We start from the raw sequence: 15,472 nt of genomic DNA on the forward strand, positions 1-15,472 counted from the left end.
TTTATTTCCATGACTAATGTTGATTTCAGGCTGTGATATCAGTTATTTCTCCTTCCGGTCTTCTCGAGGAAAGTCACTCTGCTTCTGCTTTGGTCTTCCTCTTCCCGTTTATGGACTGTTTTTGACTCCTCAGAAACCTTATACTTCCTCGGACTTTCTCATTCCAGTTGCTCTATACATCTATCTAAGCATCTTCATTCGAGCTACAGCTAGCTTCTTTCCCACGTCTTTGCTCCGTACAGAAAAGGTCTCACAGCTTTTTATTTGACGTGCCTTTAGATTTGACGTTTAGTCTATGTTTCCACTACCAAATATTCCAGAATTCTTAAGCAATCTTCCAATGTAGTTGATCCTATGTGATTCACCGCCGGAGATACAAAATAGTAGCAAGAAATGCAGAACAATTTCTGTAGTAGCTGTGATGGTTGTAGGTATATCTTTCATACGATAAGTAACAGCTGTGGCAAACGAAATGAATAAAATAGTCTTATCTATATTTTGAGATTTTTTTTCCTTAACGAGGTTCGTAGCTGGACCGTAGTCTGTTTTTTGCATTGAGGTCCGAGACACAGCGAGAGCTGGCAAGGGTACACTCAGGGAGACTAACATACCATCGTTACGTAGCATTTAGCACCAGAAATTTATCCATGTTATTCAGAGGGTAGTGTTTTTAAAAAAACTGTAGCATTTGTCTTCATTTTGTCATATTTTTTTATCATTTATCTCTGTGATAAGTGGTATAGTGGTAAGGCAAAGTAATAGTTGAAGTTTTGTTTCCGGAGTTGCAACCGAGTTACGGTTCCATTTTTGCACATTATATTACGGAGACAGTAATACCCTTCTCCACGTACTCCGAGTAGTATTCTTACCCTACCTTTTCTCTTTTTTCTTCTCTGTTTCTACCCTCTAACATCAGTTAACGATTTCCCCCATCCCTCCCCCCGTTCATGAATTTAGTGTTTTAGTGTTTTAATTGGTAGCATTTCCATGTTTATTCAACTATTTACTCTCTCTTTTCACCGTTTTTTTTCTTTTGCTTTCTTTCCTTCTTTTCTTACTATTTTATCGTCGTTTTTTCTGTCTCTCTCGTTTTCCCTATATCCTTCCCTGTATTCCTCATAGTCCTTATGCACTATTTATCCTACTTTTCATTTCTCTTCCTCTCAATTTTGACTCATCATTTTCTTTAAGATATCTATGGACCACTTAACAGTGTTCTATGTTGGACCACCTACTGACGCCTCTTCTTTCATCTTTGACTTCCCTCGTCCTCACAAGTGTGTGACCTTCAACTGACTATTTGTAATAAATAACATTTTTCTTGATACGTGGAACTTGGGCCCTCGGAGGTTTGAAAGAAGGGCATTATGCATCAAGGCATCTTTCACAGGAGTTTGTTGATACTCTCGTGCTGACTGTACTACCCGTTACGAAGCGCACATTTCTTCTTTGAATCTTCCCTATTGCTCTCAATTCAGCTCGAAAATTTTTCAGGTCGACGAACAGTACTCAAGAATTCGCTGAAAACAATTTTATAAACAGTCTCCTGCATGGGCGAACTTCATTTTGGTTCTCTCGACACATCCGAGTTTGGTCTACAGCATCTTCAATATCGGATTAAAGCTCAGACTAGTAAATTATATCAGGGAGATTAAAGGAACGAGCTGGTACCCTGTAAACTGTACTTGAACCTTTATTTCAAAAGTATTGCCCAGCACTGTTGATGCACTTGTCCCACTGTGACACATGGCCGTAAATTACCGTCAGGTAAAATTCTTGTGGTTGCTTCGTGGACCAGTTACGAACCTTCTGCTCCACTTCCTTGTCTGTGGTGAATCGTTTCCTCTCAGAGCCATCTGTAACTCATCCGCAATGGCATAGTCGCAGGAGGACAGGTGCAGACTGTATGGAGGATAACTGAGGACTTCTCATTTGAATCTATGCATGAGCTCCTTGACTGCGTATGCGATCTCGCTCTGTCGTGGAGCTGGTGGTTTGCCTTGGTCGTTTCAATTTGATCTCTTTGCAAAGAGTGGTCGAAGAAAAAGGCTTGCTTAATCTTTCCCGCACTTCAGTTTTTTGGATGACGTAGATGCTGCACGCTTCTACTGGAGACATCGTCGTTTTGTCTCTGGTTCTCAGTGATGGTACTATGTCTCGTCTCTGGGTACCATGCGTGACAGGAGCTCATCCCCTTTCCTGGCATAGCACCGTTGATGTTGGAGATAGACTTCCATTCGACATACTTTCTGTGCTGGTTAAATACTTTGAGGCACCCTTTGGACGCTTTTTTGAGAAATTTGAAACTATTCTTAAGTACTTTCGACTCTGAATCCGATTTCTGCTACAATGGCTGTACTTTAACTCGTCGCTCTCGAATAATTTGGCCATCCACCTGCTGGACAGTGCCATTAGTAATGCGGTGTATCGTTCCAGACCATAAATCACTGGCCAACGACATCCGTCCTTCCCTGAATCGCTTGTGCCACCCCTTGACTCTAGCAACGGAAATGATGTGTTCTCCGTACACTGGTGCCATTCCTTGATGAATTTCGGTTCCCCGCACTCCTTACGCTGTTAGGCAGCTCAGTAACCCCCTTTTCCTTCATTTGAAGCCTCCACTTAACTCTTTTCTGCACGACCGAGTGTAGTGGACGGTCGACGCACACGACTGTTTGCTCTATTGCCACGTGGGTGTGCTCCCATATCCCTCTAGCGGCGAATCTGGGACAGACATGTTCTTATAGGACCGCATCTTCCTCCGCAGGGAATGACATTACTATTCATTCAGCGCTTTTCTTTTTAAAGCCCTCGGCTCGTTTCTTTTTGATTGCGCCTTATAAATTTCAACTTGTCTACAAGTTATGGGAAGGTAACTCTTTCAATAGGGAGCTGTCGACGGAGATCCGAAATCGAACAACTGCTTAGCAAAACGTGTGAAATTTGAAAAATGGAAGGTAGTACTGTTAGAAATGAATCTGTATGGGTGGATCGTGAGACGTGCTTGGGTACACTACCTGACCACTAGATGTCGCAAGAGATGCATACACGAATATAAAAGGAGGGGGGGGGGTAGTGTGTTGCCATTAGAGAAACATTAACACCAGAGTGGGTTGGCCAGGAGGGCTCAATACCGTCGACCATGGACTAGACTTTGGATGTGACATGAGTAACAAATTCATCAGGGATTTTTCGATCCTTCCGAAGCCGCCCGGGACGATCGTTGGTGATGTGATTCTGAAGTGGAAGCACGGAACCAAACCAGTCAGACCCCATGTACTGACAGACATTGGCGTCGAGCATTATGGAAGTTGGAAGATCGCATGAAGTTAGTGGAAGGAATCACTCGTAAGTTCCAAACCGTTGCTAGCAGTCCAGGTAGGACGATGAGGCGTGTAGAGAGCTAAAAGAAGGGTACAGAGTGGTCGAGCAGCTGTAGTCAATGCTGAGCGACGCTTTAGGTGGTATTAAGAGCGACGCCACTGAATAGTGGATGACTGGTAGAGTGACGAGTCACTCTATACACTGAAATGAAATGATCGTACCGCGTTGGTGGCCGGGAGTCCCAAATGCAGAAATTCGGCCGCTGAGTTGCAAGTCACTGGATGACTTGCATGTGGATGATGATGTAAAGGTGACGATGACAATAAAACACCCAGTCTCAGATACGGCCGGAAATCGAACCCAGGCCCACTGCATGGTAGTCAGATGTGCTGACCCCTCAGCTAGGAAGGCGGGCACGCTACACGCTTTGGCAGCCTGAGAGGAGGGTTTGGTTTTCGCGAATGTCTGGAGAATTTTACCTGCTACCATGTGTAGCGTCAACAGTGAAGTATGGAGGATGTGGTGTTATGAAAAGTGGGTATTTTTCGAAGTCAGGGTGTGGTCCCCTTAGAGCGCTTTTGCGGAAGAATATGAATACATTTTACATCATTACGTTTTGCATACAGTTAAGGAATATTTCGGAGACGGTGATTGTATGAGGATGATAATGCATCCTGTCATAAAACAACATCTTTGAGGCAACGGTTTGTGGAAAATAACATTCCTGAAGTGGACGAGGCTGCCCTGTGTCCAGATCTGAACCAGATGGAACACCTTTACGATGAGATCTCTACTACCTGTGGTTTGGGCTCCGTAGGAAGAATGGGCTGCAATTCCTCCACAGACATTCAGACACTTCACAGAAAGTGTCACCAACACATTTCAAACCGTCATGAGGGCGAAAGGTGGACATAACTCATATTAATGTCCACTAATAGACGTTCAGATACTTTGCACCAGACAACGTAGATCGGTAAGTGCATTACTTACAGAAACCACACCAGAGGCAAAATGATTCGTTCCGGAAAATCGTAAAACAGTTCTGTTAAGACACTTTGGAATAGTAGAGAGGAAAAAGGAAGGTCCGTAGGGCTGACGTAACGAGTGCAGATGGGGATGATGACAGCGCGGGTGTCGGGTCGCGGTCAGAACGAGAAGAACCTGAAGGTCGAGGTGACGAGCGAGCGGACGGCGCGGCGCAGAGACAGCGGCCAGGCCACGTCGCCAGAGGCGGGTGCGGGGGCGGAGCGCGAGTGTCGGCGTGAGTGGGGGCGGAGGGATGGCTTACCACTGCGCGCCGGGCGCGGCCGCGGCCGCCGCTGCGGCTGTGGCTGGGGGCCGAGGAGCGCGCGCGCGCCCCGCGCCGCCGCCTCACCTCGAGCTGCGCCTCCGCCGCCTCCGCCGCCGCCGCCGCCGCCGCCGCAGGGCCCGCCGCCGGCGAGGGCGAGTGCGGGGGCGGCGCCAGCACCACGAGGCTGGGGCTGCCCGCCAGGATGTCCCGCAGCTCGCGCAGGAAGGCGCCGAAGAAGGGCACGACGCGGCACTCCGACATCGCCAGCGCCCGCGCCAGCGCGCGCTCGTACTCGGCCGACAGCAGCGCCGCCGACAGGAAGTCCAGCACCGGCAGCGACTCCTTCTCCGTGATCGACAGCCAGAACGGTTTCAGCTTGTTTGACCTGCGGACACACGGCGGAGTGGCGCACTTAGACGTCGTCAATGAGACTCTCAGAAAATTCAAATCGGCCACGCGGGAATGGCTAATACTGGGAGAAATGGAAATGGAAATGAGCGTTTGGCGTCATTGGCCGGGAGGCCCCTCGCGGGGCAGGTCCGGCCGCCATATCGCAGGTCTTATTACATTCGGCGCCACATTGGGCGACCTGCACGCCGGATGGGGATGAAATGATGATGAACACAACACAACACCCAGTCCCTGAGCGGAGAAAATCTCCGACCCAGCCGGGAATCGAACCCGGGCCCAGAGGACGGCAATCCGTCACGCTGACCACTCAGCTACTGGGGCGGACCATACTGGGAGAAGACATGATGGAATTACATTTTCCTGGAGACATATGAGTCTCAACTTATGTTCTATAAGGACAGAACCTGAGCAATGAATTAAATTTTGTGCCACAGCTGGGAATCGAACCCAGGTCTCCTGCTTACTAGGCAGATGTGCTAACCACTACACACCGTAGCACTGTGGGTACTACAGCTGCACAGAATACACTAGTCCAGTGCTATCCCTAAACAAACGTCAATTTACAACTTCAGCCCGATCCCCCCCCCCCCCCCCCCCGCCCCTTACATAGTCAGTATTGCCAAGGCTCCCTGACAACTTATCAGATCATAGATCACCTGCAGCTGAGCTACAGGCAGCATTTCCCCATTACGTACTAAGATGGGTGCTATTCCAATGTTGGAGGGCATTTGCAACATTGACGATTTAAGAAGGGGAAAATGGGATGAAGGTGTGATCTGAAGTGTGTGTTAGGGAGGTCAATGGACTAGAATATAGTCTATGCAGGGGTGGTAGTCACGATGCTACAGTGGTGTAGTGGTTAGCACATCTCATTAGTGAGCAAGAGATTTGGGTTTAAGCCTCAGTCATTATACAAATTTTAATTCATTGGTTCAGCTTCTAGCCTTCACTGTGAGTAGAATTTGACGGAATACTGAAAGATATAAGGTCCCTGCAGTATACGATATTCCCTCAGTCCCTGCAGTATACGATATTCCCTCAGAATTGTAGAGATCGTTGGGAAAGCCAGCCACGAGAAAAATATTCCACTTGACATGCAAGATATATGAAACAACTGAAATACCAGATTTCAATTAGCATGTAATATTTCCAGATCCAAAGAACTTTGGTACTGACAGGTCTGAATATTATGTTTGCAATAGACTGGCACGAATTACACTCTAGGAATAAATAAATAAGTAAACACACGTCACACCACGAAGGAATTAAATTCGTAGATGTGACGTACATTTACTATTTCAGAAAAAATTGATTATTTGTTCATGAGGAAGAGCTTCACAAAGTGTGCAAGTCAGTAATGTGTTGGACCACCTCTGGCCCTTACGCAAGCAGTTGTTCTCCTTGACATTGATTGACAGAGTTACAGGATGTCCTCCTGAGGGATAACGTGGCAAATTGTGTCTAACTGGCGCGTTAGAGCGTCAAAATCCGGGCGAGATGGAAGGGGCGGCTCGTTGCAGGGCTCTGCTCATAATGGTCTAAACATTCTCAATGGAAAGGCTCTGGCAAACATGAAGACAAGCAGGAGAAACTCTCGCCGCGTGCGAGCGGGCGTTATCTTCCTGAAATATAATCTCTGGAAAGTTTACCATGAGGGGCAACAAAACAGGGCGCGGAATATCCTCGACGTAAGGCTGTGTAGTAAAAGGGTGCCATGAATAGCAATCGAAGACCTCCTGCTATGAAATGAAATGGCACCTCAGACCACCGTTCCTGGTTGTCGGGCTGTACGCCAGGCGACATTAAGATCGGTATACCTCCGGTGTCTCCAGACATGTATTCCCTGGTCATCGGGGCTTAATTCGAAGCGGGCTAATGAGATTCCAGGGCGACAACGTCTCTGGGGAAGCCCCAGACAGAGGTGATACCAACCCGACTGTCGCCTGGTGCCGGCCGGAATGGCCGAGCGGTTCTAGGCGCTACAGTCTGGAACAGCGCGACCGCTACGATCGCAGGTTCGAATCCTGCCTCGGGCATGAATGTGTGTGATGTCCTTAGGTTAGTTAGGTTTAAGTAGTTCTAAGTTCTAGGGGACTGATGACCTCAGAAGTTAAGTCCCGTAGTGCTCAGAGCCATTTGAACCATTTGTCGCCTGCTGTAGGGTCCAACAACCAGGAGTGACGATGTGGGGTACCATTTCATTTCATAGCATTATCCCTTTGGTTGTTAGCCACAACACACTTACAGCACAGCGATACGTTAACGATTTTCTACGCCCCGTTTAGTTCCCCTTTATGGAAAGCCATCCTGGGCTTACATTCCAGCAAGATAATTCCCACCCACACATAGTCGCCGGATCTCTCCCCAGTTGAGGACATTTGGAGCATTATGGGCAGGGCCCTCCAACTATGTCGGGATTTCGACGGTCTCAGACGCCAGTTGTACAGAATTTGGTACGATATCCCTGAGGAGGATATCACACAATTTTATAAATCAATGCCAAGCCTAATAACTGCTTCAGTAATGGCCAGAGGTGGGCCAACGTGTCATTGACTTTCTCAGCTTGTGAGGTTCTTTCTCGTGAATAAATCAACTAAATTTTCTGAAATTGTAATCATTTATTTGACTGTACATGTACATCACATCTACCGATTTCCGTCTCATTCGGATAATTCCTTGGTGGTGCGTCGATTTTTCGTTTTGTTTTAGTTTATTTATAGAAGTTGGAATACTGGTAGAAGCCATACTCAGAGAAGACTAATTTCAGTTCCGGAGAAATTTAGGAAAGAGTGAGGCGGTACTGACGCACCAACTATCTTAGAAGAAAGGAAAATCTAAATTTATAATGTTTGTAGATTTAGAGAAAGCTTTTGTGTTGTTGACCGGAACATACTCTTTCAAGTATTTGAGATGGGAATGACACACAGTTGTTGCCTATCCCCGATGCCTATATCCTGTACATTGAGCACGCAGTAAAGGAAATCAAAGAAAAATTTGGAGAAGGAATTCTACAACTACATCTACATGGATACTCTGAATATCGCATTTAAGTGTCTCGCAGAGTGTTCATCGAACCACCTTCACAATTCTCTATTTTTCCTATATCGTATAGCTCGCGGAAAGAACGATCACCTACATCTTTCAGTACGAGTTCTGATTTTCCTTATTTTATCATGGTGATCGTCTCCCTATGTAGGTCGGCGTCAACAAAATGGTTTCGCATTCGGAGGAGAAATCGGTCATTGGAATTTCGTGAGGAGATTGCTCCGCAACGAAAAACGCCTTTGATTTAATGATGTCCAGCCCAAATACTGTATAATTTCACTGACACTCTCTCCCCTATTTCGCGATAGTACAAAACGTGATGCCTTTCTTTGAACTTTTTCGATGCACTCCGTCAGTCCTGTCTGGTAAGGATCCCACACCGCACAGCAGTATTTTAAAAGAGGACGGACATGAGTAGTGTAGGCAATCTCCTTAGATCTGTTACATTTTCTGTGTCCTACCAATAAAACGCAGTCTTTGGTTAGCCTTCCGCAAAACATTTTCTATGTGTTCCTTCCAATTTAAGTTGTTCGTAATTGTAATTCCTAGGTATTTAGTTGAATTTACGGTCTTTAGATTTGACTGATTTATCGTGTAACCGAAGTTGAACGGATTCCTTTTAGCGCTCACTCTTTTCGTTATTTAGGGTCGATTGCCAATTTTCGCGCCATACAGATATCTTTTCTAAACCGTTTTGTAATTCGTTTTGGTTTTCTGTTGACTTTACTAATCGATAAACGACGGCGTCATCCGCAAACAACCTAAGACGGCTGCTCAGACTGTCTCCCAAATCGTTTATATAGATAAGGAACAGCAAAGGTTCTGTAAAACTAACGTGGGGAACGCCAGAATTCGCTTCTGTCTTACTCGAAGACTTTCCGTCAATTACTATGAACTGTGAATGTTCAAGAAGAAGACACAAAACTTTTCACGTTCGTCGATGACACCTTAATTCTGACAGAGACAACAAAGAACTTGAAAGGACAGCTGAACGGAATCGAAGGCGTCGAAAAGAGAGTATAAGATGATCGTCAACAAAAATAAAACATGGGTAACGGAAGGTAGTCGAACTAAATCAGGAGTTGCTGAGGGAATTAGATTAGGAAATGAGGCATCAAAAGTAGTTGATAAGTTTCGGTACTGGGCAGTAAAATAACTGATGATGATGGACGTAAGGAGGATACAAAAAGTAGACAAGCTATAGGAACGAAAATATTGTTGAAGAAGAGGAATGTGTTAAGACTGAATACAAAAAAATGGCTCTGAGCACTATGGGACTTAACAGCTGTGGTCATCAGTCCCCTAGAACTTAGAACTACTTAAACCTAACTAACCTAAGGACATCACACACATCCATGCCCGAGGCAGGATTCGAACCTGCGACCGTAGCGGTCGTGCGGTTCCAGACTGAAGCTCCTTTAACCGCGCGGCCACTCCGGCCGGCCTGAACGTTAGACCGCGTAACTAATGAAGAGGTACTGAATCAGGCTGGGAAGAAAAGAAATTTATTGCATAATTTGACTGTAAGAAGGGATCGATTGATAGGAAGTATTCTGAGGCGCAGGGAACTTTCGCTTTGCTATTGGAGGAAAGTATCAGGGAGTAAACGTTGTAGAGGGAGACCAAGGAAAGAATACGCAAGGAAGTACAAATGAATGTAGATTTCAGTAGTTATTCGGAGATGATGAGACTTTCACAGGATAGACTAGCTGTTTAGCTGCCGAACTGTAGACCACAACAACAACGACAGTTTCTCCGATGGCGTCACAAACATTCAGGGAGAAGGGACAATGTATCATTTATGAACACATATCGGGGTTGTGTGTCGATAGTTATGGAACCAAACGTGACGTGGGCTAACTCTGCCAGTGGAGTACGGGTATCTACAAATTATTCTTGGTGCAGTCAATAAAAATGATTATTATGAACGTAGAAATGAATATTTCATGATAAATTGTTACGGTCCGCTTTCTCTTGCTACTAGACAATATCCATTTCAGGTTCTTTCTTAGAACAAATTGGTACTGTATTAATTTGTCTGTCTGTGTGACAGGGCAGAATGTGAGTTCAGTTTGTGAAGATTTCTGTTCTAGGCAGTGGTGAGTGGGGTGATGGTGGTACTGGGGGACGACTGCGTTCCCTGAGTAGTCGCTTGCTGGCAGTGTGTTAACCAATGTGAAATTTAACATATACATTGCATATAAAACAATAACAGTAAGATTGCACGCCGCAGTGGTCCAGCGGTTCTAGGCGCTTCAGTCCGGAACCGCGCTGCTGCTGCGGTCTCAGGTTCGAATCCTACCTCGGGAATGGATGTGTGTGATGTCCTTAGGTTAGTTAGGTTTAAGTAGTTCTAAGTCTAGGGGACTGATGACATCAGATGTTAAGTCCCATAGTGCTTAGAGCCCTTTGAACCATTTTGAACAGTAAAATTACTCGCCTTTTGACATATTAGTTGCCTAGCGTGAGTTAAGAAACTGCCAATCTTAACTGGAGGGGACTGGGAATAGTTGTTACAATTCATTTCAATGATGTTTGTACAAGAACATTTTAGAGTTATTTTAATGCGAAACAGTTTGTAATGTAGCACCATTGTTACAGATTCACCGCATTTTTTTTCCCTTTAAGCTCAGCTAACAGGAATATCATTGATGATTATTACGGGTGATGCACATTGTTACAGTTTGCCCTACAATGTGACATGTTGTTACAGTGGGTGGAGTAAACCGTTATTCATAGTGTAGCCTAATAGGCGTTGACAAAAATGTTACAGTTTTTATTATTGTTTTTCTCTTAAATGTAATTTGTTATCAATATTAGAGAAAAGTCTGTTTTGTTTTTAAAAATTGCTTGTAATCTGACATTACTTCGTTTTCCGCTTCAGTATATATCACTTGTGGCGTTGTGCCTCTGTTTGTCTTCTTTTTGCAATTTCTCATGTTGCCTTCACAATGAAGTTACATAATAAGAAGCTGCACATGACATGAGGCAGGTTTTTTCATCGTAACAACTAGCCCCACCGAATTTGTAACAAATTACCCCACAAATCGCCACTTCATGTTTGGTTACAGTTAAGCATCAGTTTTCGCTTGTAGAGAAATTTTAATCATATTAACTCTCATCTGGAATTAAGACTTCCACATGATACATTACTTGTACACATATACAGAAAGTCAACATTGCTAGTAGAAAAGTACTCCGAAAAGAAAAAAGTTAGAAACAGATAGAGAAACTAACATTTATGATCGCAGTTCCTCTAATACTGACAACCCGCCAGGTTTTTTCATTTTTGTATGGCACATATTGTCACAGAATTAAATTAAAAGTAGTTTGCACTGCACCGTTCCAACCGAGGTTTCCCTTATTGTAACGTAAATGGTGGAACTAGAAATTCTCACCTGTGTCTCATAAGCAGCGCGTCTGGTTTTTAGTTGAAAAATCCACGACACTAAAATGGATCATGACTCGTAAAGCCCTCTCTGCCTGGTTAATGAAAAGATTTTATAAATGTACGTGAGGTTGAAATACACACTGGGTATAATCCAGTATCAAGAAGGTTACTCGCTTTCCGAGGTAGCGGTCGCCTACCGTGAGCTGAGTGGCAGCCAACCGTAACTATACAACAATGTCAGTATCATCCTCTTAATAAGTTGTTAACATGGTTTGCACAAAAGCGCTTTGCTCGCATGTCAATTAATATGCGCTGCTCGCCGCAATGCACAAACGCGGCATAGCTAAACGTAAAAAAAGAAAAAAGAATACGGTTGTATTGAGGAGAGGTGCTAGTGAGCAGCATTATTCAGAAGGTGTTACGACCTATGAGAGCCTCTGTTTACAGAAGTTAAGGCAATTTTTGTCGCTCCAATCGCCAGCTACGTAGACAGATGGATTGTGTAGCAGCAAGAATCTTGTCAATGTATGATCTCCAAACTGTTTCGTTAGCGAAGAGGTATGGTTTTAATGAACGTACGGACTCGCCAGCGGGAAGCCAAAGGTTCTCATTAAAAACTTGCCCAGCAAGATTCACCCGCAACATTTTGTGGTGTTCGTTAGACACAAAATAGAGGTAAATGCAGCTTATAGTAGATCGTATAGTTAAGTGATCTACTTCTCCGTGCAAATATATACAGCGGCAAGAAAATATTAAACGCTATAATATGTTACAAATTAGATTTTAATACTTCTTACCTTTAATATAGGATCCAGTTATACTGGCCGAGGGTCATGCAAGGACTGAACAATTTCATTTATAGTAAAAATTCACTCTTAGTTACATTCTCGTACACTGTACAAATCATCTATTGTATAAAATCTTTTACTTTAAAGAGCATATTTGATTGTACATGACTACTTAGAGTTGTACGCCATATCGAGATTTCAAACCAGATCCTTGTAGTCACCGGGCAGTTGGCCACCAGTGACGCCATCTTATCATATCTACCGGATCCTTCCGTAGCTTCAACCTGCCAAGCAATCCTCTCGTTTCCTTAAAAATGTTGCTTGGAGTAAAAGAATGAATTCTCGTTAAAATAACTTCCCTCTATATCATTTTTCTCGGAAGTCCTCGTCTCACAGTTTCGTGGCAAAGTTTCGGTCCGATGGTGTAATTAGTAGCATTATGCCCTCAATAGTAAGGCGTCCGGGTTCGAATCCCGGTTGGGCACACTGCTCAAACTTACCACATAATGCAGGGGTAATAAAAACAATAAGTAAGGAATAATTCTGTGGACAACTTCGCGAGAGGAGCAGACAACGCATCGATCGTTGTGATATAAAGCACTGTCTCTCGAAGCAGGACAGCAGAGGAAACATTGTGGAGGTTAGATGCAGATCAGTCTACATGGATCTCACTATTGAGAATTTTGAGCGTAGAAGGTAAAGAAAGACGAAAATATTTGCTTGCACGATATGGAAGGAGAGGGAGGACTACTACAAATGAATGGAAAGATAGAAAAATTAGACAGGGAAGAGATGCTTGGTAGTTTTTTAAGATTAAAACAATTTTGAGATCATCGGCTATTTAATTTTCTTTTTAAATTAATATCTCTTTACTCCGTCATTCATTTTTACTTTATCAGATTATTTCAGCACGGGGTCATTATCGAAAAGTTCGTGAAATGTGCAACACAACAAGAAAAAACATCGGTATAACGGTAACAAAGGAAATTAGTATAGTTTACGCAATATTACCTCGTCAAATAATATTGTAAAGAATTCTATTGTATCGGCAGCATACCTACAAAAATCAAAGCTCCATCTACAGAGGATGTCCCAGGAGGACGGTCAATATTCAAGGATGTGACGGGAAGGATCATTAAGCAAAGAAATCTAGCAAGCATGGGTTCTTATATGACACCTTACGAGCTATGGGCACTTCTTCATCTCCGACAAAAATGGTTCAAATGGCTCTGAGCACTATGGGACTTAACTGCTGAGGTCATCAGTCCCCTAGAACTTAGAACTACTTAAACCTAACTAACCCAAGGACATCACACACATCAGTGCCCGAGGCAGGATTCGAACCTGCGACGGTAGCGGTCGCGCGGTTCCAGACTGTAGCGCCTAGAACTGCTCGGCCACCCCGGCCGGCTCATCTCCGACACTGTAAAAGGAATTTCTACTGAAAGCTCTTTGCTTTCCATATTTTGGGAGGAGGCATTACGGACCAACCAAGCAAAAAACTCTGTAAATGTGGGTTCTAAAATGCATACCTTAAGAGCGATGAGCACTTGTTCAGTAAAAGACATGCTACACAGAAACGATGATGAACAATTGCTCATAGCTCTTAAAGTATGAACGCCTCCGTAATGAGTTTACAAACGTGATACAATGTTTCGATCTCCAAACACCTGTGAAAGCCTTTTTTCGGTTGTGAAACTAGTTGAGTCATAATTAAGTTGCAAAACAAGTGACAAAAAATCTGCGAAATTAGCTGTGTGTGACCGTAATGTAACAGTTTGTACCGGGTATAAATTTTATTATGTCTTCAGCGTTCCAAAAATAATACAATGATACTGAAAACTTTTCTGTATCTGATCTAAATCTTTACGAAATATGAAACAAAGGTGCAAGCAAAATGTTTAATGCTCTTTGTACGACTGTATTGCCATCTAAATACGACACGTTCGTGATTTCCGGATATTCTACCTCAGATAGCATAGCGTGATAGCGGGGGAAATGTGCAGCTAGGCCACAGAACTCTGCACATGAGCGAGAGCATTGCACGCCTGCAGAATTCTGGGCTGCCCTCGATCCACATCTTCCTCCGATACTCACTAAAATTTTAGAAGTACTACAGAAATTAACACGATAGTATCCCCAAACACGTTCATAGGATTTGTCTACCTGGAAAAAGTTTTCGACAATGTAAAATGGTGCAAGATGTTCGAAATTCTGAGAAAAATAGGGGTAAGCTGTAGGGACAGACGGGTAATATACAATGTGTACAAGAGCCACAGGGGAATAATAAGAATGGACGACCAAGAACGAATTGCTCGGATTAAAAAGCGTATAAGACACGGATGTAGTCTTTCACACCTACCGGATTAAAAAGCGTATAAGACAGGGTTGTATTTTTTACCCCTACTGTTCAATCTGTACATCGAAGAAGTAGTGACGGTAATATAAAAAAGATTTAGGATTAGAATTAAAATTCGATGTGAAAGGATATCAATGATACGATTCGCTGATGACATTGCTATCCTGAGTGCCAGGGAAGAAGAATTACAGGATCTGCTGAATGGAATGAACTGTCTAATGAGTATAGAATATGGTTCAAATGGTTCAAATGACTCTGAGGACTATGGGACTTAACTTCTGAGGTCATCAGTTCCCTAGAACTTAGAACTACTGAAACCTAACCAACCTAAGGACATCACACACACCCATGCCCGAGGCAGGATTCGAACCTGCGACGGTAGCGGTCGCGCGGTTCCAGACTGTAGCGCCTAGAACCGCTCGGCCACTGCGGCCGGCACAGAATATGGGTTGAGAGTAAACCGAAGAAAGCCGAAAGTAATGAGAAGTAGCAGAAATGAGAACAGCGAAAAATTTAACATCAGAATCGATGGTCACGAAGCAGATGAAGTTAAGAAATTCTGTTACCTAGACAGGAAAATAACCAATGACGGACGGAGTAAGGAGGACATCAAAAGCAGACTAGCAATGGCAAAAAAAGGCATTCCTGGCCTGGAGAAGTCTACTACTATGAAATATAGGCCTTAATTTGAGGAAGAAGTTTCTGGAAATGTTTATCTGGAGTACAGCATTGTATGGTGGTGGAACATGGACTGTGGGAAAACCGGGACAGAAGAGAGAATCGAAGGATTTGAGATGTAGTGCTACAGACGAACGTTGGAAATTAGGTGGACTGATACGGTAAGGAAAGCAAGACTGATAAGG

At 44.0% G+C, this 15,472-nt stretch overlaps 1 protein-coding gene and 1 non-coding gene across 2 annotated transcripts in view; both read right to left on the bottom strand.

Annotated features, from left to right (window-relative positions):
• LOC124595259 (1-phosphatidylinositol 4,5-bisphosphate phosphodiesterase epsilon-1-like) overlaps positions 1-15,472 on the bottom strand; it is a 453,437-nt gene that overhangs the window by 171,039 nt on the left and 266,926 nt on the right. Inside the window, exon 7 of the mRNA XM_047133927.1 lies at positions 4,700-5,000. Within this exon, the coding sequence (XP_046989883.1) occupies positions 4,700-5,000 (301 nt within the window). The remainder of the gene's footprint in view (positions 1-4,699; positions 5,001-15,472) is intronic.
• Trnat-agu lies at positions 5,453-5,523 on the bottom strand. The gene has a single exon. It is a non-coding gene; the product is annotated as a tRNA-Thr (tRNA).

The sequence above is a fragment of the Schistocerca americana genome, chromosome 2, assembly GCF_021461395.2.
Source record: "Schistocerca americana isolate TAMUIC-IGC-003095 chromosome 2, iqSchAmer2.1, whole genome shotgun sequence".
In the NCBI taxonomy this organism is placed as follows: domain Eukaryota; kingdom Metazoa; phylum Arthropoda; class Insecta; order Orthoptera; family Acrididae; genus Schistocerca; species Schistocerca americana.